General features: G+C 46.0%; 1 protein-coding gene across 2 annotated transcripts; it reads right to left on the reverse strand.

Annotated features, from left to right (window-relative positions):
• Positions 1–483: 483 nt before the first annotated feature.
• MTURN (maturin, neural progenitor differentiation regulator homolog) lies at positions 484–20,511 on the reverse strand. 2 transcript variants are annotated; one of them, XM_030971177.1, is made up of 4 exons: positions 20,316–20,508; positions 14,408–14,530; positions 8,062–8,216; positions 484–4,898 (listed from the first exon to the last, which is right to left on the reverse strand). In XM_030971177.1, exons 1-3 carry the CDS (start codon positions 20,475–20,477, stop codon positions 8,106–8,108), a joined length of 396 nt encoding a protein of 131 aa, XP_030827037.1. In that variant the 5' UTR covers positions 20,478–20,508; the 3' UTR covers positions 484–4,898; positions 8,062–8,105. The 2 variants fall into 2 exon arrangements, with proteins under 2 accessions (XP_030827037.1, XP_030827036.1); XM_030971176.1 differs by having other exon boundaries at positions 484–8,216; positions 20,316–20,511.
• Positions 20,512–21,666: the final 1,155 nt, after the last annotated feature.

Raw genomic sequence — 21,666 nt, forward strand, 5'->3', positions numbered from 1 at the left:
TTTCAACTAAATCAGGGTGAGAAGATGTCAAAGTGGCAATTAAGAGTGAAGTGTTTAAAGAAAAGAGACAAATTATTTGAACAGAATCACCATTTTCATTTCACCATCGTTACATATCTCTTAATTAGAACAGATGTCTCCCTATTCTGTGCAAAACAGAAAAGGACCTGCGAGGTCTGAAATACTGGCTCATCTACCACAAATTCCTGGCTTCTGACGGCAAATCCACTACCTCAGACCGTGACAAACCAAACCACCTGATGATTCTGGGTCCATCAGGGCTGGCTTTGCAGTGCCCAAAGCTCAGATGACATCATTTTCTCCTCCTTACACCTATAAACACTGAATGTTATCCTACCATGCACCAGCAGCGCCCATGAAAGTCAAGCCTGTGCCACATGCATTGTAGCTGTGTTTTAGCTCCCTCAGATCCACAACTGAGTTGATTTTGCTCACAGAGAAAAGACACCATCAGTCATCAGAGTTTGGTAAGCTCTTTAATGGGAAGCTCATGGTGTAATGACACTGCTGGATTTGACACCTTGGTGGTGGACAAGGAAGGAGGATCAGAAGGCAGGCAGTGCTCCACTGTAGGCTTACACCTCTGAAAGTGATGAATAAAAGGGCAATTTCTTTTGCTGACTCCTTTCACAGCTTAATAGTCCCAAAGACAGAGAGGTCTTCCAGCCAGAAAAATGGTGGAAACCACACCAAAGACAGCCTTGGCATGGCATGGCACAACATGATTTCTGCTTGGTGTGTTGAGGGCTGACTAGTCCCTGCATTAGTAAAGGAAAACTTGACAAAAGAATTGCATTGACTGAAATCCAGAGCTGACACTTCTACCACCCCTGAAGATGAAAGCTTCCTTTACATGCAGTGTTACCACAGATCTTTGCCTACATGAGCAACAGCATGTTGGTACAGAAAGGGAATTTCAAAGTTCAATGTATTTTACATGAAACCAGCAAGCTTCTGCAATAACTAGTTCAAAGAAGTTTGGGTTTTTTTCTTGTAGACAAATGAAGGCCCTTTTTGTTAATCTATTTTTTTTATGACCAAGCTCATACTGACAGTGTAGTGCTACACAGCTCTGTAAAAACTGGGGTTTGCAATAATGCAGATGTGCCTTCAGGGGCTGTCTTTCTTAAAAAAAAAATCAGCAATGAGAAAAGAGTCAAACACAGATCATGTAAAAGACAATTTGGCTCACTGAACTGGTAAATGTGGTTAAGTGAAGAGGCTTCTTCTGCCCACCTGCCACAGACATCAGACACCAACAGTGCAAGTAAGTCTTGGAAGTCCAATAAAACCCCAAAGTGACAGGATCTGTCCTCTAAGGACCAAATTTAAGGACTCTATTTAAATATGTGCATTGGAAGTGATGTCCCCTGAGCCTTCAGCTCCGTGGTTACTCTGCAAGCACGACATCAAGTCCAGCTTGTTACAGGGTCTAGGAGTTGCTGCCCTGAGTCACTCCTGCCTGGCTCTCACACAAAGCTTTCCCAGCTGCAGCTGTCTGCAGAGACAGGCTGCTGAGGAGGGGAGGTCCTGCCAGAATTAAACACATAAAACAAAGCATTTGCCTCTGCTCAGCAATTTACAGAAAGGGGCATCCAGCTAATGCCCCTGAAGGGATCTTTCCCAATTTCCCATGTCCTCTGGCCAGACCGAAAACAGCCAGCAGAGACAGAGACCTCCCAGTGACCAAGGCAACCAGACAAGTCTCATTTTCTAGATGCCCAACCTGGAGAGTCTCAATGGGTTATGATTTTCAGAGACTGGATTATCTGGCTAGACATAACTGCCTGTGAAAAGATACTGGGTTTGGCATATGAACGACTGCTGTCTTCTGCACAACCCCTGTCTGGCATGGACCACTCATGGGTCCTCAAGAGATAACACATCTCCCATGCCACCTCATCCCCCTGCACAGAAAGGACAGTGTGACTCACACTGTGCTGAACTGCAGCTCCACTGATGCACCTGGCTTCAAGCTGTGGGATGTAAGAGGTGCTTCTCTCCTCCTTCCTATGCTTCCCTTCTCCTGGGAGTGAGAACTTCTGAGAAGAACAGAATGGTAAGGATGGACAGGAGGGAAGTATGGACACAGGCTAAGGACGCGACCTCACCTCCTGCCACTGCTAAAGCTAACACTGAGCCACAGACATCACCCCTGGATCCCAGACAAAGATCAGGAAAGATGCTGAAAGAGGCTGGGAATATGTCCTGAATGGCAGCTTTCCAAAACAATGTCCACAACGTTACTGCAATCGTTTTTACTGTCACAGTCTCATGTCCCACCTTGCAGAGGGGTAAAGGGCAGGGACCTACCCAGCAATGTTGCAACAGAAACTCCTCCCTGCTGCCCCCAGCCACCATATGACACAGTACATCTTCTGTGGGACACAGTGACATGCATGTCACTGATGCAGGCAAACTAACTATGGCTATTCCCAGAAAAAGTGGCATTCTTACATGCATGAGACTTTCAAAGGCAAAGCACTATGCATGGAGGGAAACTGCCTGGAAAAGAGCTGGGAGCAGGGCAGGAGGTAGAGCTGAAGTCTGGTAAGGGTTCAGGTCATCATGCTCAGGGGTGAGCTATTCCCCCCGTTTCTGTGAGAAAACACTCTCACAATTTTTTTTTTCTCATGAGCAAGTCCTTTTAACGAGATGATACTATACACCTAAAAAAGGAGCTTCCTGCAGCCTGACTGCTGCTCCTACCAACTCACACAATATCATAACACTGGAGAAGAGGAATAGGCTTTTCAGTTTGCCTTCTCTATCCCTTCCTCCCTCTACCATCTCAATGCATTAATCAGGCAGGACACTAACAGGAAAACACTACTCAGCTCAAGGCCTCAGTAGTGTCCAGAGGAGCTTTTTCCTAAACTGCATGATCATGCATGATCATCAATATGCAGATACTTGGCAGGATGGCTATGGCTCTCTCACAAATATCAGCATCTCGCTCTCTGAAGGGGCTTTGCTCATTCTTGCCCCTGCACTTGTCACAGTTCTGAAATCTGCCTTTCCATCTGGCAGATGGAAATCCCATGTATTTCTCATCACCCAAGCAGCACTCTGCTTACTGCATTCATGCAACTCACATTCAGAAGCACCAGTTCTGCAAGAGGCTCTGCTCTGCTGTATTTATATTTAGTTAGAGCATGAAACGCCTCTGAGAAAGGCTGAGGGAAAAGGGAAACCCTTCTGTGTCCTTTCATTACTGGTTTGCTCTGAGGAAAGGCAATGATAATGTGAATCTCCATTCACCCACAGACCTAAAGCACTATATACAGTGCTGGACAAATAATACTAACAGTCCCTTTTAGAAAAGGCTTAAGGTGGGACTTTCAAGGGAGTTATCCTGCTCCTGTTAAATTTTCCAGAGGCCTGCATGCATAACTGGAAGCCTGCCCTGAATTCTCAGTCTGAGACCCACCTAAAGCTCAGGGTAAGGCAATGGCAGAGCTACAAACCCACATCTCACTGAGTACCCAGGCTTGCAAGCATTTATGCATGTGCTGGCAAATCTTGTGTCTCAGTCTGGCAGCCTTAGTCACAGGGTCATGCTACCCCTGATTAATTACTGAATGGTTACTAATGGCAATATGTGGTAGGAGGAAGGGAAAAATAAAATACAAATGAAATACAAAAACATTTTGTAGTACAACCAAACCAGCTCCACACCTCTTGCATCATTTCGCAAGTATGGAAAAGCAACACAGTAATACAGAAATGTATTTGGTCAAAGTAAGGAATCAATATTTTTTGATAAAATACATTCTATATTAATGCTCATTCACATTTATTACATGTAAATTAAATTTTCTATGTAAAAAGTTCCAGTTTATTCTCAGTGCTGCCTGGTCATGCTTCAGTTCAGCAGCAGGGCTCAACACATTCGGCTCCTAGCGAAGTGAGAGGAAACGAGAGTGCTCAGTTTTCTGCAGGACCAAGCCTCTCACACATCCCCTCGTTCTGCAGGTCCTGCCTGAACAAAATCTCCCTGCCTTCAGTGGGAGTTTTGCAGGGGACAGCGCTGCAGAAGGGCTGGCTGTCCAGCACTTGCAGTCTGTGTGGAAATCACTCAAATGGCACATGACATTCCAAAGAAAAAGTGAGTTAGTGAATACAGAAAATAATAATAACATATCTACACAATTTACAACGTTGTTTGCTTGCAACTGTACTAATGCTCAACTGCTCATTAACAATTCAATCAATATGCAGGGAAAGGTAGCAGAGTGCAGTACACATTACAACCTGCATGCAATTACAAGCACTGGATCTTAGTCTTTCCTCATTTAATGAATTCCTGCCCATCCTGCTGCCATCAGTGCCCAGTTCCCACTGAGCCTTGTGGAGTCAATCCCTCACAGCATTTAAGCCAGTCCCCATCTCCGCCACAGGCCCCTGACACCGTGCAAGGCGCATTTAGCAGCAGGCCCTCAGCTACTCCCCATGTCCACCCTGCACCCTCCCCTCTCTGCTGTGCCAGCACTCTGTGCAGCCACACGCTGAGCCAGGTTGTGGGACCAATCCAGCTGGAAGCCTGCCTGTCTGTAAAAGGCACAGGGCTGTGTCCCAGTCAGGCCAGGCTCGCAGCCCAGCTCACTGTGCAGGTGTGAGTGGGGTGCCTGCACCTGCACAATGGTGCCAGCCACCTGCCCCTCAAACAAATGGGTGAAGTGCCCAGCAAACCTGAACAGCAGGACTTTGCCTCCAGCTTGCACAACTGTAAATTGCTCACTTGCACTACAGCAGAGCAGAGGAAAGTCAGCCCCGTAAGATCTACTTGTGTGAGCCACAACCCAAGGGTTGGATGCCATGAAGAGAGTGGTTCTTCCAATGGAAGGCTCTGCTTAAGGTTGTAGCATCTGTCCTAGCTGGAGAGGAAAGAAAAATTTAGGGGCTTAAAGCAGGGGTGGAAACCACTGGTCTTACACTTTATTTCAGTAAGCAAAAAGCCTATTGCTGCTATACAGTGTTATACAGTGAACTGCCACAGTTCTCACATCACTAGTCCATAGAAAAGGTGCTGCAACTACCATGTCTATGCCTGCATGCTGAAAGAATGTACAAAGTTGCATTAAGCTCTGGTTTTCTTCCACATTTTTTTTAATATTCTTAGACTCTGACTTTTGCAGTGTTGCAGACACTTCTGTGCAGACTCCGGTAACACACATCATCCCAGTTATGGAATATCTTTGCCTCCAACAGAAAAATCATGTGCTATGCATCTCTCAAACCATCATAAATGTAAACCATCAAGAAAACTTGCTCTCTTTAGTAACCCTGGAAAAAGAGTCTTTAAAAAATCTATTGAAAAGCAAACATCATTAACAACAGGGTTTTCAAAATGATGCGAGTTATTTATAGGAATTGTCCAAGCATTTTCTCTTCGTTCACTCTTTGTTTTTATAAAGCTAATTCTGTATAAAAGGGCTTTTGAAGCGTGTGACCTTCATTTAACAATTTTTAAAAAACTGGAAAAAAAGGAGTAAATTTAGAAACATCGTTCTTGATCGTGGAAAACAGCTGTATTACAACAGAATTACCTTTGCTTCTTGTATTTTCAGTACAAAAGGCAAGTAAATAAAGAGACTCTGCATCTTCACGCTCTGGCACTCATCCAAGTTACTTGGAACTATGTAAAACAGGTAAAAAGTATGAGGGGTCATCTTCTCCTTCATACTAAGAGCCTCACTAAACCCCTTGGGGAGCAAGTCCCCTGATAAGTAAAACCTCACTAGATTTTATATCAGCTGAAGCAGTATTTTAGCTCCCCTCCAATAAGGTGTACATGCCCAGACTTGCTCAAAGGCCCAGGAAGAGGTCCAGCATAATTTTAAGAGCTAGGTGCTGGATGATACCCTTATGGCTTCAGTGTTGAGTTGCATTCAAGTTGCGTTCAAGGAAGATTCTGGAAACTACAGGCCTATCAGTCTCATTTCAGTGCCCAGTAAAATCATGGAAAATATTATTCTGGAAGGTATATAAAAACACCTGGAGTAGAATTCAGTCACTGGTCACAGCCAGCATGGTTTCATGAAGGCAAAGTCCTGTTTGTCAAACCGGACTTCTTTTTATGACAAGGTAATCCATCTGGCTGATCAAGGGAAGCAAGTTGATGTCATATATTTGGAGTTCAGTAAAACTTTTGATACTGTATCAAAAGTATCCTTCTGACCAAAATGTCCAGCACGCAGCTGGATAAACATGTCATGGGATGGGTCAGTAACTGGTTCATAGGCTGGGCACAAAGGGTTACAGTGAACAGGGTGACATCAGACTGGTGATCCGTCACCACTGGGGTTCCATAGGGCTCCATCCTTGGCCCTGTGCTCTTCAACATCTCATTAACAACCAGGACACAGGACTTGAAGGAATACTAAGTAAGTTTGCTGATGACACTAAGTATTGGAGGAGCTGTCAACTCTCTAGAGGGCAGAGAGAGATGGGCAATCACCAATTGTGTGAAGTTTACAGAGGCAAGTGCCAGATTCTGCACCTGGGACAGGACAACCCTGGCTGTGTGTAAAGACCAGGGAATGAGAGGCTGGAGAGCAGCACTGTGGAAAGGGACCTGGGGTCCTGGCTGATGGCAACCCAAATGTGAGTGAGCAGGGCCCTGGCAGGCAGGAGGGCCAAGCATGTCCTGGGGGGCATCAGGGACAGCACTGCCACCCAGGCAAGGGAAGGGACTGTCCTGCTCTGCTCTGCTCTGTTCTGCACTGGGGCGGCCTCACCTTAAGTGCTGAGGGCAGATCTGGGAGCCTAAATGTAAAGACGACATTTAACTATTAGAGAGTGTCCAGAGGAGGGCAAAAAGCATGGTGAAGGGATTGGAAGGGAAGCCTGGTGAGGATTGGCTGAGGTCACTTGGTTTGTTCAGCCTGGAGGAGACTGAGGGGACACCTCATTGTGGTCTTCAGCATCCTCAGGAGGGGAAGAGGAGGGGAAGCTACACGTCTCTTCACTCTCATGACCAGTGAGAGGACCCAAGAGAATGGCCTGAAGCTGTCAGGGGAGGTTTAGGTTGGTTATCAGGAAAGGTTCCTCACCCAGAGGGTGGCTGGGCACCTGAACAGGCTCCCCAAAGAACTGGTCACAGCACAAACCTGACAGAGTTCAAGAAGTATTTGGACAATGTTCTCAGGCACATGGTTTGACTCTTAGGGTGCCCTGCACAGGGCCAAGAGTTGGACTCGAGGATTCTGACGGGTCTCTTCCATTTCAGCATATTCTATGATTCCATGATTCTAATGCACAATGCCACGAGGTTTGAGTAATAATTTGGCAGTGTATCAAAACCAGCAAAGCTTAAAGTTAGTTGTCATGCAGAAGTGGGACAGGCGACAGCTATTTTTTACTTGATTTGTAGGAAAGCAGCACTTGCCTTTGGATCATACGGTGTCGAAGTACCAGGGCTGGTTATAATGTGTGCTGCTGGTGCCAGTTATTCCCAGGTATTAATTCAGCACTTGGAAACTCAGGTGTCAGTGAAATGACATCAATATGTCTGACACCCCCTGGATTTCCTACATCCCATTATTTTTGTTAAGCCTTCATATGCACTTCTGCAGCACCAACCATTACTAAACTATTGTTTTTCAGGAGAAGTCTCTCCACGTTTGGTACTTTGTCAAAAACCTATAGCTGTTGAACTAAAAAGAAAAGCGCAGGTGGTGTTTGCTCTCTGCGCTGGTTTCCTTGGAAAGGTCACGGGTGAGGACTCTCCCCACATGCCTCCTACATTCTCAGTACTCTACATTCATGTCAGCAAACACTACTCTCGAACACAAATCGAAGAGACAAGTCAGCGACAAAACTACTTCTAGACTGATAACGGCAGAATGCTACCAAGACAATTCCATAGAAAACCCACTGAAGCAGGAGCAAAATTCAGGTCACTTCTTAGCAAAGCTCATCACGGATTATTATTATTTTTTTTAAAACCATTTTTTGTAAAACTTTTATCTTGGCAGCCAGATATCCCCTTGTGATGTGCTAATTCAAACAGGCTAACGTGGGACCACCTGACCCCACCTGGTACCAAAGGCTTCCGAACTTTTTTATAGCTTCTCAGAAAATCACTGCTGACTGACACCCATCTGTTGGTGATCGGCTTCTGGCTCCTCTTCTTCCACATCTGCGTTATATTCTTCAAATGCATCATCATCAACATCTGGAAGCCCAAGTAACTACAAAGAAGAGAAAATACTGTGTAACAGTGAATTACCCACTCGTGTAGCTTTGCTGCAAATCTTCACACAAATCCTACGTGCACTTCTTAAAAACCTCAAACCCTGGAATAACAGTACTGCATAATGAGCTTGACTCTCTTTCTCTCCCTCCTGGGATAAAGAAAGATTTGAAAATGCATCCTCACACCAAATTAAGCGCTCAGAGACCGGAAGATAAATAAAACCAAAACAAAGGACTTGCAAAAAGCTTCACATTCTTCCCTGAGGTCACATTACGAATTGTTGAGTGTTTAGACTTGGCAGTGGTTTAACTTCAGAAAGAACCATGATAATACTGTAGCAGTAGTTGTCTTGGTTTATGTTTGTTTTTTGTCAGCCTTATAAAAGCAAAGAAGAAAACATCCTCATGAAGGACTGCCTTGTGTGAAATAGGCAAGGAGTCCCTAAAAGCCCAAAGAACCCATCAGGTCAAATGCTCTTCTTGAAGCCTTCACTCCATCACACCAGATAAAGTCTCACCTGCTGTGTGAAGCCCTTGCAGTAAGAATTACTGTGTATTCCACTGAAATGCTGTCCCTTTAAACTTCTGCAAATTAGATTTGGGCTTGCAAGCAATTGCCAGTCCATCTTGCTTGGACAATGTTTGGATGCCTCCACCTGATGGCTCCAACCACTGCAATGTCACCTCTTCGGTAGAGGAAGAAGAGCAAACAGCCATGTTTGAACTTCTCCCTTCTCCCCCAAAAGGCTGCCACGCCAACAGAAGTCAGGAAGACAGATAAACCAAATTACAATCAAAATAAAGCATCTGTTGTGGAAATCTCAGATTCCTCCACTAATAGCTATTAATAGCCACAAAGCAAAATCATAGGCCCGGCATTACTGAGAATACCATGTATTTAGCTTGCCAGGGCTGGAAGAGAAGCACAGATGCATGTAACACCCTCTTTGGTGATGCAGCTGTTAGCTCTTGAAAGAGGCAAAACTCAGAAAAATCGCGAGGAGGGTGACACTCTTTAGGTGAGAGCATGGAAATGAGAAGGCTGCAATGAGGCAGATTTTCAGGGACTTAAACTAATTCAGTCTGTGATCGACATTCAAAATTATTCAGTGGACATAAATAAAAGGCACAGAATTAGCTTCTGGGTGCAGTGAAGCTTGTATTCCTCACTGTCACTGGGAGAAAATCAGATTTTTGTTACAGGCTTTCTTCAGCAGGGAAATGGAAGGAGAATTTGCTGACTAAATCCCCTCCTTCGCATTTTAAAAATACTTACGGAGAGACCCCAAATGGAAAATGTTTTTGTTTTCTGAGCAGAACAAAGTAATTTTTCCTTCTGCATACATATTTTTCAAATCAAATGCTTAACTGAACATGAACTGCTGAGTTTGTTTTCAGGATGCGGGGGTTTTATTTTGTGTTGAAGCTAAAATTAAAATACTCAATTTTCAAAATGCAAAATTAAGGACTATTTCTAGACCTTCTTATACACCAGTATTATTTTTGATAAACTAATCTGGTATATTCAAATTAGATGTGAGTGTTGTACTCCTGTTTGTATCACCTGGCAGAAAGAGTTTTGATTGCATTTTTTTCCCCACCTCCAGTCATAATTCCTCTTTGATTTGCAAGGAAATGAGTCACATGAATCCTCATTTTATGGGATACTATACTGCAAAATTAGCATGGAAAACACAAAATGCACCACAAGAACTCCAAACACACGCACAATCCCAAAGGATGGGGAGTACATCCTGCTTATCCTGCTTTTCACACATCCCCTCTCTCTTTGCCATCAGGAAATCCAGCTCCTCTTTCCCCGGAGGTGTAAATCAGAGGGAGCAGTGTAAATCAGAGTGATGCTGTAGGCTTTAGTGGTTTTACAGAGAAAGAATGGGGGTGGGGTGGGATGGGATGGGATTCTTCTCCAAGGGAGATGCAGTTTTATTCTCTCGCAGACATTTTATGACCCTCCAAGCCACCAAGGACCTCAACCATGCAGGTCTTGCTTTTAGGTGTCATATCCTGTTGCTTCCCACAGGATTATGGTGGCCCCTCACTGCTGTTAACCCCTTACTGCTCTCTGGACTGCAGTGACAAATCAGCCCACACCTTCAACACATGAAGGAAGGATCAGGGTCCAAAGCGCAGGGAGCTCTACAAACATTGGGACAAAACAGAAGGAGGGTATACAAAAGGTAAGGACAAAGTAAGATGATGAAGATGGCCTGGGCTGATCCTAGATTGACTCCCTTATCTTCTTTCCCACATACTAGTTTCTGCTTCTAGTCCAGAGCTGCTACATATTTTGAAGTATCAGCTATGCGGCAGACTTGAAAGGACTTAACTGCAGAGGAATACAAAGAGAAAAGACATAAAACAGAAAGGTGTTGTAAAAAGAGAGAGCTGATTCATCAGCAGAAAAGCCAAGGGGAACCAAAACTGCCAGGCAGGGATGCATAGCTTAGGAGGAGGTCAGGGGCATGGTAAGGAGGGAAGGAGGGAGGGTAACAACCAGCAGCATTGACTGAACGACAGCTATTTATTTCTGCTGGCCAAACTACCCATCTGGAGGTACAGGAGAGGTCATGGGACATGCATGAATACAGTGAATATGGAATAAATGGCTTTTACACTGCAGACTCTTCGCTTCAGATGTAGGCTTTCCAGGCTGAAGATGAGCTCAGTGTAGGACCCCTGGAATCTGCTGCTGAATTGCATGACTCATGCCTTGGTTTCCTGCAAACTTTGCCAGTTGGTGTGATGTCCTTCAGGCATTTCTTATATTTGTCTTTCTTAACCCCTTCAAAGTGCCCTGATTTCACAAACAACCTCTCAGTTACTAACTCATGGAATCAGAGTGACACCGTCTCTTACCAAAAACACTGAAAAAATAAACCATGTACAAGACTGAGCTTTAGCAGTCCATGTGATGCTATACAGTTCTGTTGAATCCCTGTGGGAAGGACTATGTCTCCAGACAGATATGCTTGAAAGCATCAGCATGGGCACCTAGCAGCACCAGAGCATGGCACCTCCGACACCAGAGAGACCAAAACACAGAAGGAGGTGGGATGCTCTGAGGCAAATAACAGTATTTAAGCCCAGTGCTATTGGTTGATATCATGTACCTTTGTGGTGTCTGGCACTTCTGGATGCTCCCTGAAGAAGTGGATAATAAGACAAATCACAAAGTTTTGTGGAAACCGACCCAGGAAGGCAGTAATGGGTAGAGAGAGCATGCCCCTCATCACCTTCAGCAAAGAAACACCTTGAGAGGTGTGGATAGTTGTGGCAGGCAAACCAGCACTTTTTAAAAGCCTCATCTAATTAAATATCCTGCTTGGCACTGTGTTTAGGCACATAAAACATTAGGGAGAAATGCCTGAGAGCAGTGAGTAGACCTAGACCTAGTAGACCTAGGCACCCTCATTGCCTTCTGTGCCTAGGGAAGACTGGTGAGCAGAGGGAATTCTCTGTCTCTCACTAAGAGAGATGCCAACTGCTGGGCATTCATATTCTCACTGTCTCCAAAACACAGGGCCCAGCAGCATGAGAAGCCAGTCCCTTCCCACTCCACAGCCCCAGGGCAAGCTCGTGGAGACACGGCTGGGCTGTTATCATGAACGTGCAGAGCAGGGCTGAGCTGAGTTACTGGAAAAAGTTGTTTTTGGAGCCCTCAGTCACGGGAAGGCAGACGCTCATGCTATGCAAAACGGCATGGAAAGCTGCAGATACGCTGCCACTGTTTTCTTCTAAATATTCCCCTTCAAAGGACCCCAACAAAGAATTTCAGAACTGTCTAATAATCAAAGATGTCTACTGGGAATACCAAAATGGAGAAGACTTTCAGAAGGTGCTTTACAGCGCTTAGCAAGAACCTGCTAAAAACCTGGTCCCCAGTGCCCCAGACTGAGAGCCAGAGCCACCAGATACTTCAGAAAAGCCCTGTCTGACCTTCAGTAGCAGTTTTTTCCTGAACTATCATTTTTCACACTGGAGTTTGCAGACTGGTCTCTGTCAGCTGATTTGCTGGGATAGAGGAGAAGAAATGCCCTGCAAATGCACTGTTGCCTTGAAGCTGACAGCAAGGTGGTCTCATTAGTAAAATGGGTCCAGTTCAGAAAGGACAGGAGACACTATGAAGTGATGCCAAGGAAATAATTTCCCAATCTCAAAGAAAAGCAGTTTTGTTCTGGGAAAGGCCTGAGGGTGCAAAGTAACTGTTTCCATACATCTACTGTAACACCATTCAAGTTTTAAAATCTTTCCTCCCATGTACATGCTATTTTTAATAGTTACTATTAGGAAAAAATGTCAATACACTCCTTAATTAGACTTGTCTACACACAGCCATACCTCAAATGATAAACCCTTACGCTGATGCATATCTCTCAATATTGGGTGAAAGGAGAATCTGAGAAACTTAATATCTGTGGCACAACCACGAGAAAATGAAGAGGTACTTGATTACAGTCTGAAAGAGGTTTCTGGCAACTGAGGACACCATTTTTGTGCAAACAAAAGCAAAATGAAATTCAACAGCTAGGAAGCAAAACTAGAAAAACGCAGATTGTAAACAAAAGAGTTATTCAGAGCACTGTAACTAGCCATGAGAAGAAAAAGTGCCCAGCAGTGTTGTATCCTTTAAGTCACCTGAAGACTACATCAAGAGTCAGTGTCTTTGGAAACGACACATTCTAGTTTAGCATCATTTTGTACGGTCAGCTGTGGGGATCATGAGGTGAAATGTGATGTATTAATGAAGGGCTCAGGATACATCAGCATACTGGTTCCCCTTGCTTTCAACCTTTTTATTCTGAAGAGTAGCTCAACTTGCTTTGACTGAAGTCAATTTCTCAGTAACTTAAATTATGCTGGAATAAATGTGGTTTAAGTGAAATAAGTAATCTGTACCAATTTAATTAAGTCTTTTTTAAGTCCTCCTTAGTTAAACCAATGGAAGGTCCTCATCAAAGGCACAGCTTCCCTGAGCAGGAGAGGACAGCTATGAAGATCTCAGAGCCCAATATTATTCCGGAAAGCATAATTATATTTTTTGCATGTTTTCACAATTACAAGCAGCTGTAGTGACAGATCAGATTTCCAGCCCTTTCTAAGAAAAGTGTGCATCTGTTCTATTTATTTCTAGCCTCTCAAAGGATTCTTTAAAACGATGCTCTTTTATGTCGACCAGCTGTGGTGATCTGTGCAAGGGTGTAACACAGGGAGGGCAAGTGTTTTCATATCGGTGCTCCAGGCCCTCCTTTTCACACCAAATACTTGGGATACATTTCCAGTCCTCTCAACTAGTCAGCCAGAAAAAGACAGGAGGGGAAAGCTGAGTATAAAAACATCCATTGGTGAACTTTCTCATGAACATGACAGGAGAATGGCTCTGGCTACATACCTTCCCCTGCTTTGCACCAAGCCCTTAGCCAGCCCTAAACACGCAAAAGGAGTATTTGGCAGAAATGAAGGACAATGGCCAGCCTAAGACACCTCACCCTGATGAAATCCTGGCTTTGGCACAAATCTTAGTGCTAAACAAGGACAGAGAAAGCTGAGTAGCAGCAAAACAGGAAAATACAGGCCCCCCCTTCCCACAAAACCCAGCTTCTCTTCCAACTTCTTCTCAAGCAGTGACCAAACCAGTGTGTGCAAATACCAAGTGGCAACTATCCTAATAGCAAAATCTGCATCACTTGGGGGGGAAAAACCCCAATCATAAAATAAACCACCCTGAGGAGAGACCGTACTTCTGGTTTCCCAGAGGTTTACTCTTGCTGTCCATATCCTTGCAAAACTCTCCAGTTCCAGTGCCAGGAAACAACTCTGCCATAAAGTCCCGTGGCGCTGACTCGTATCCCGTTCCTTGTAGTCAGAGCTGTATCAGCAGGATGTGAGCCCCTGCCCGCTGCCACCAGCTGACACATCAGTTGGCCTGCCATCCCACACAGGAATCTCATCCTCTCAAGCACAGAGATGGAAATAAAAAGGCAGCTGACTTCCAAGAAACAATTTCCAATTGCCTGATGCTAGTTTATGTGCTAACACTCCTGTACCCAGGCAGCTAACTGGAGATGTAAATCTCTGGAGAAGAAAAAACATCTTGCCCTATCCAGTGCTGTCCTATTAAAAGTCACAGCTAACTGTCAATGTTTAGAAGGAGAAAAAAAGCACTTACAGGTCTGAAGGATTTGAAGACTTTTTCCAATATTTCATGGAGCGTCTTTTTCCCACAGGAGGAGATGTAGTCCTGTGCAAGCTGCAGGAAAGGTAAGCAGTCCTCACTTTCGCTCCACACGTGCTGAAAGCCAACAGCAACACAAGAAAGGAAAGGCATTAACAGGAATTCACGCCAACCTTTCCATGTGATTTTATAAGGTGACATGTTGTAAACATCTGCCAAAGTACACCGAGCCTCCTGCAGTTCAGACCCGCCCTGGGCACAGACATTGCAGGCTCTTTCAGAAGACATGGTTCTGAGGGGGTACCTGGATTTTATTAACATGATGCATCAGAAAACAGGGAAATCGATCCAGAAGCAGAAATGTCTCATGGTTGCACCAGCCGTGAAGTGTACACACACTTGGCGCCCACACATTTTACCTATAAAGGTGCTTTGGTTCAGCCCTGCTCAGACCTGGAAGTCATGTTGGGTTTTCTCTTTTTCTGCATCATCTGCTGCAGTGAAGCCCTCAGGAAGAGCTAAAGCATCTCTTTGTCTTCTGGCATTAGTGCAAATATGATGCGACCCTGGAGGTGGAATTTGATGTGTAATTCTCTCACGATGCAGAAGAAAAGATGCAAAATCTGCCTGCAGGCTAGACACAGAGCCAAGGAGAGATGTTTGGACACTCACAGCATCCTGACGCTTTGAGCCTCCTACCCTGCTTTGAGATTTACTCCTTCTGGAACACAATCTTCTCCTTCCAGGCAGGCACATTTAAACACACTTGAGACCCTCCTGCTCTGGAGATGCTGGTTCTCCAGCCTTACACTCAAAGCCTCCCTCAAAATTGATGTTTATTCTGCTGCTAGGAGGTTGTTTGAAACAGAGCTGGCAAGCAAAGGAGGGAGCACCCAGACAACAATGCTTCCTGTGCCCAAGGGCACAAGCCAATGCACCATCTTAAACACCTTCTGTTTGAAAACTTGGTGCATGGAACTGTCTTAGGCAGCCTGGCACACAGAGAAGTGCAATACTGCCAAATTGGTTTGAGACTCTTGTACCTCTCTTTTTGCACAGCAGCTCTTTTCCCCAGAGTGCCTTTTTACTTGCTATAAACAGCAGGTTATGCTTAAACAAGGAAGAGGAGGATCTCTCCAAAGCTTAACTAACATTCAGGGAAAGACTCAAAACGACAGATGTTTCAATCCCTAGCATAAGACTTGCATATTGCCTTCCTTTTCAGCGGTGAGTACCTGCCAGGGACGTAGTGTTGCACTTAATGAAAGAAAACAGTACTTGACATCACCTAAACTGCACCTTTAAGATAAAACCTGTAACTGCTTTGCTATGAACCTCACTTGACCTACATTTTCTTTGCTGCTTGTTGCACTTTACAAGCATAAACACAGTGAAATGTTTTGTTATGAAAAGAGCCCTGCATTACTGAGTAGGTTCTGCTCTTTCCATATAACTAGAGTCATGTCTTAACCATTCTGGCAATAAAAATAAGTTCTTTACAGTCTTGCCAACTCTCAAACACACATACCACAAGTCTCATGATCCTTCATGCCATCTTAAGAGTCATGGGCCTTGTAATCCTATAAATATACAACAAAATCTCGGCTTCTGTTTACAACAAAAAAAAAAAAGCAGAAAAAAAGTCTGCACTTTGTGATTCCTATGGCCTAAAAAGGCAGAACATACATGAAGTGAACTGAAATGAGCCCTCTTCAAAATACCAAATGAACACTTTCAAATCATGCTTTAAAAACAGCCTCTGGAGAAGGTTTTGGAAGTCTGGTCCATGATTTCTTCATACTTGGGGTTAGCAATAACTGTTTGGTTACTCCTAAACGTCGGAGCTGAATGTTGCAGCTTGGCAATTCCTGGCTCATGCCAAACCTGTTGCAATTGTTTATATATATAAAACAATTATGACTGCTGAGATCCTCATTCTTGTTTAAATTGTGGCTTCTTTTGACTACCAGAGCTATAAACAGGAGCTTCCACATAAATGAAAATCAGGCCCTGCCCTTTAATAAATCATTGCTGGTTCGTTCCCCAGGGCAAGTTAACCCCGTGTTGTCCTATTGTATTTTTACAATCTCTTTTCAAGCTGCACCACATTTTAGACACCACTGTGAATTCATCAGCAGTAGGCAGAGGAAGATGACCTAACACAAGAGGAAAACCTAAGAGAATAACCTGATCACTGAGTTTTTGAGGAGCATTTTTTTCATAGCATCTTAGGACAATTAGCAAGTAACAATTCCAAAAATCTCCCCATCTGCAGAGGATTTAAAATGTTGACTGTAGTAACAAATGCATTATGAAAAGTTTCACGTGCCATTAGTGCACACATCTCATTCAGAAATGGGCTGATTTAATCTTCTCCCTCAAAAACCTCAACCATAATAAAGAGCAGGGCTGTGATGTCTGTTGGTTCAGCTGCATCTACAGTTCTCTGTGGTGGTTCAGTACTGCACCCAGGCAGCGCAGAACTCTCTCAGCACTGACTCACCCATCTCCAGAGGAACCTGCAAAAGGAATTTTGGCCTTTCAAAATAAAAACAAACGTAATTTCAGGATTCAGCTCCTGCTTAGAAAGTTCAGTAAGGCTGTATATACAGAGACGCTTTTCCTGGAAAACCTGATGCCTGAGGATCTCTCTGCAGTGGGAGAAGGTGGGGGCTGGCAAACTGGTGGACCACAGTGCTTGGTTGTGGCTGTGCAATTAAAAAAATATTAACTCCATCATCAGAGTATTTGTTTTCCAAGCTTGCCCAGTTTTGCTCACTTTTGCTTTGTGTCACTACAAAAGCACACAGCCACTAATTTCCACCAAAGATCATGGCTGAATTATTTAGTTCAGCATCTACACACAGCACATAGCTGAGAAATCAATAGGGTTGTATCTGGAGGGGTTTGCTTTCCCTCACACCTTTAGATGACTCAATGTAGCTAGATGATAGAATCACTCGCTGGCCCACCTTCTTCTAAGCAGCCCACTTGTTGTGCATGACAGCAAAACTTTTTATTTATGGGAATAATTTGACTTGTGTAAAATAGTCAGACCCGCTGACTCTGTTCTGAAATATTTTCAGGAAATCTTGCAGCAATATGGCATCATATTTTTATTTATTTCCTGACATATTTTCCAGAAATCTTGCAGCAAGATGGCATCACATTTTTATTTATTTAGTTACTTTGAATACCAGTAATAACATGGTGACAAAACAAATGACAGACTGTAAAGAATAGCATCACAACCCTCTTTCTCCTCGATTATGGCTACACAAGTCAAATTAATTTCTTGAGAACCTCAAGATCATCAGGAGCTGAAGAGTACTTTGTTCAGCTATCTAAAATGCTGATTTGGAGTTTCAGTGTCCAGGTGGTACTGAAAATGCCAACAAGTATCTACATGGGTCTCCTGCATCTCTAGCATGTTAAAAGCCTAGCCTAAAGATATCTTTTCAGGAAATGAAAACTATCAGATTGATATGATGTGGGATCTCTGATGTTAGACAAAATTCAGTGTTTTTCTCCCCCAGATTGCATCTTGGCAATCTTTCCAAGTTTTTCTCCTCTCTTCTTTCCTTTTAAGTGCATCATGCTCATCATTTCCTCCTCACAAGCGGGTTATCATGGAATTCTCTGGCACCTCCTACATAGCTTTTTAAGTCACATCATTATGAAATGACGACGTAAAGAAAGAACAAGAATACCAGGCATCAGATGCTTATTAAATGCGAGGCTCCTTTATAAGAAGCACAGGATACAAGAAGGCTGTGAAGTGTGTCACTGTGAATTCTGTTTATATTTACTCACTTTCACACTCCACACTGTGTTAAAGGAGCCATGCAACAAGGCTTTAAAGCACAAATGATAATCAGTCCCTTGGCTTGTATTAAGTCTCCTTAAAATAAACTTTAGCCTCTGATTGCACACAGAAAGCAAAGTTATAATCTGGAACATTAAAAAAAAAAGGAAAGTGACTGGAAAAAACCAAGATAATCAAGCTGGGAGAAGAAATTAAGTCCCACAGTGCACTAGGAGAAGGAAACAGGATGCTGGAGAATCTAATCATTAGTGGGTCTTAATCATATTAAAGAAACACCATCTCCTTAAAGAAAAATAATTAAGAATGACACCTATCTGCCTGTCTTAAAAGTATTAGCATTACAGAAAGTGCCTCAACTAATAAGGCTGGAAAAGACAGAAGAAAACATCACTTCTAGTTGTCCACTGCTTATGTTCCAGATTTGACAGGAGTTGACCCTTTGCTCCATTTTAGTAGTGGTGACTCTGGGCAGGGAGTTCTTCCCACACCAACCCTGGAATGAAAATATTTTCAAAAAAAAACAAAGGGAAAATTTCAAACGGAAAAAAAAAATAGGCCAGCATTGGAATAGGGTCTGAAGCTGCCTAAGATTTTTTTTTGAAGTTGACTAGACTTTGTATGAAAGAGTTCACTCAATTATTGAGCAGTATGTAAAGAAACAATACATGTCTAAGAAAAATATATGGACTTTCTTTGCCATTTCCAATATAATTAATGTTCAACCTCAGTTTTAGCCTAGTGCTGCACTGGATTCATACGTATTCCTGTTTAGGAGTGCAGCAGGCATGGCCCCTTCTGGGTAGAGAGAGCAATGAGCACTGGGGTCTGACAGGCTCAGAGATGCTGGGAAGGCAGATGTGCAGAGCTATTCCCACAGAGGACTCAGAGAATCCACATCGTGAGATACCCCACTGCTACATCTGAACGTCTCACAAATCCCTGGACAGATGCATAACTAAACTCCAGACATCTTCTTTCATAATTCAGCATGACCATCTACTCGACACAATAAATAAATAAATGTCCTGCTCGCTGGGATCTGTGCTCCTGGAGAAGTCACTCCACTGCTCTTTGTTTCCACGGACCCATCTGTCAAATGGGCTCATTCCCCACTTACCTGTTGGAAAGGGAATTAGTGAACATTTGTCAAGCAAGTGGAGGGATGAAACTTGCTTCGTGAATGGAAGAACCTACAACATTCCTACAATAATGGTGCTAGGAGCTGTTTTGTTAAAATAAGCAAACCAAAATCCTTTCATTGAAGTTAACTGGCACTTGGCAGCTTACAAACCCCGTGGCGAGGCGCCGCTTTTCCGTGACTCTTCCTGCACTTCTGCTCACCACCGGGAGGGTCTGGCCGAGGGGAAAAGCACCCCCCGACCCTTCCCAAAGACAGGGCTTGTGGTGCCGGAGCCTTTTCCGCACAAACTCGGCGCTGAACTCCGCGAGGGGCGGCGGGGCGGGGGCGCCGGGCCGGCACCTGCACGGATCCCGCGGCGGGCCCGGGGAGCGGCGGGCGGGTAGGGGGGGGCGCGGCCCTCCTGTCATCCTGACTCCATTTTATTCCTGCCCATTCTCCATTTGCCGTGACAGCCCTGCCAGTCCTCCCGTCCCCGCGCCGTGCCCCAGCCCCAGCACCCCGGGAGGATGGAGGGGCCGCGGGGGAAAGCGGCAGCTGCAACGCCCGCGGGGCGCGGGGCGGGCTGGGGGCACCGCACCGCTCCTCCCCGCCCGCCCGGAGCCCGCAGCCACCCCGGGCCGGGTGACGGGGAACGGGGGGTTGGGGGGTGTCCCTGCCCGCGGGGCCGCCCCCCCACCGGCAGCGGACTCCATTTTGCAGATTGTGGGAGGATCCCCCCGGCCCCGCCGCCCTCCATCACCGCATCCCTCCCTCCCGGGCACGGCCCCGTCCTCCGCCCCCCCCCGGCGCTCCCCCTCGGGTGCTCCCGCCGGGCTCCGGGGATCCGCACGGACGGAGCGTCCCGGAGCGGCGCGAGCGCTCCCCGCGCGGCCCCGCAGACGCGCGAGGGGTGCCCCGCACGCCCGTGACCCCCGATCCCCTCACGGGGCACTCACGAAATTGTCGCCGCAGGCGGCCTCCGGGCAGAGCACGTAGAAGGAGACGCCGGGCTCGGCGTAGAAGTCCATGCGCCGCTCCGTCTCCTCGGCGGCGATGAGCTGGAAGGGCGTGCGGGCGCACCATCGCTCCGCCGCCTCCGCCAGCGCCTCGAAAGCCATCGCCGACCCCGCCGCCGCCGCCGCCGCCGCCTCCCGCCCGCGTCCCCCGCGCCGCCCGCGCCTCGCGCCGCCCCGCGCCCGCCCCGCGCGCCGCCCCTCCCGCCCCCCGCGCCGCGCCTCGCGACCCGCGCGCGGCTCCCGGCACCGGCCCCGCCGGGATCGCCGCAGACAATTGACTCCTCCTGGCAACTCGGGGAGAGGGGAAAGCAAAAATAAATAAAGGAAAGCCTCACGCATGAAGGCGCTGTCGGCGAGACCGTGCCTCGCCTCGCCGCTTCCCATCCCTCTTCTCTGGAGCTGGGCCGGAATCTCGACAGCGCCCATTGTGCTGGGCACACGGGTACCCCTGCTCTGGGTTCCCTGGCAGCCACCCACGTGTGGGCTGTTGGGCTGTCCAAATACAGGCAAAATCACCCCGTGACATTGGAAAGCTTTACAGAGGTTCCTCCTGGCCCACTGTCCTGTTACCGTGGATCTGCGGGTTTACGATGAGGTTTGCATTACTCTTCCAAGCTTATCCCAAGGGATTACCTATATGTCCAGCCAAAGCATAGGAGATAGCAGAGCTGATCTGCGTTTATAAAGGGCCTTAGCTTTGCATTGGTGTGCACTGTGCTGCAAAGGAAAACAAATCTTCCCAGGCCTGCGTGGGTTTTCAGCGGGAAGCCCAGGAATTCATAGAGGTGAACAGGAACTCATAGAGGTGAACAGGAAGCACAGAGCCCATACATGGCAGTGGGCAGAAAAGTTTGCACGGACAAAGAGAACGCTGGCCTCTGGAACAGCCCAGTGTCTGTTTCTGGTCTCCTGAGTGCTGTTCCACTGCATTCCCATGGCAGGTACCAAAAGCCCAGCTGACTGTGTCAGTGTCACACATCAAGCGCTCCCATCGTATGTATCAGCTGGTGCATAGATCACTGGATGTAATGGTGAGGTCACCAGAGGTCTTTTCCAGCCTTAATGACCCTGAGGTTGGCTGGGCTACAGCATGGTGGAAATAATGATTCTGTGATTCTAAGCTGCAGAGGGAATGTGACTGAGCATGGCAGCACCAGCAAACTGCAGCCAGGACACATTCCCACTGCCTCTGGCTGACCTGGGGCACGCTCCGAGCACCCACGGTGCTGTGCTCAGCCCCACGGTCACTGTGTCCTGCTGCTGGCTCATCACAGGTCTGGGTGTGGGTGCA

Source organism: Camarhynchus parvulus, chromosome 2 (assembly GCF_901933205.1).
Source record: "Camarhynchus parvulus chromosome 2, STF_HiC, whole genome shotgun sequence".
NCBI lineage: Eukaryota > Metazoa > Chordata > Aves > Passeriformes > Thraupidae > Camarhynchus > Camarhynchus parvulus.

What these genes read in the sequence shown, in the direction of transcription:
- MTURN (XM_030971176.1), bottom strand. Translation starts at nt 20,477, where the DNA reads ATGGCTTTCGAGGCGCTGGCGGAGGCGGCGGAGCGATGGTGCGCCCGC. An exon ending in CCGCCTGCGGCGACAATTTC is followed by an intron (nt 14,531 to 20,315) that starts GTGAGTGCCCCG and finishes GTTGGCTTTCAG; the next exon opens with CACGTGTGGAGCGAAAGTGA. An exon ending in TCTTCAAATCCTTCAGACCT is followed by an intron (nt 8,217 to 14,407) that starts GTAAGTGCTTTT and finishes TCTTCTTTGTAG; the next exon opens with TTACTTGGGCTTCCAGATGT.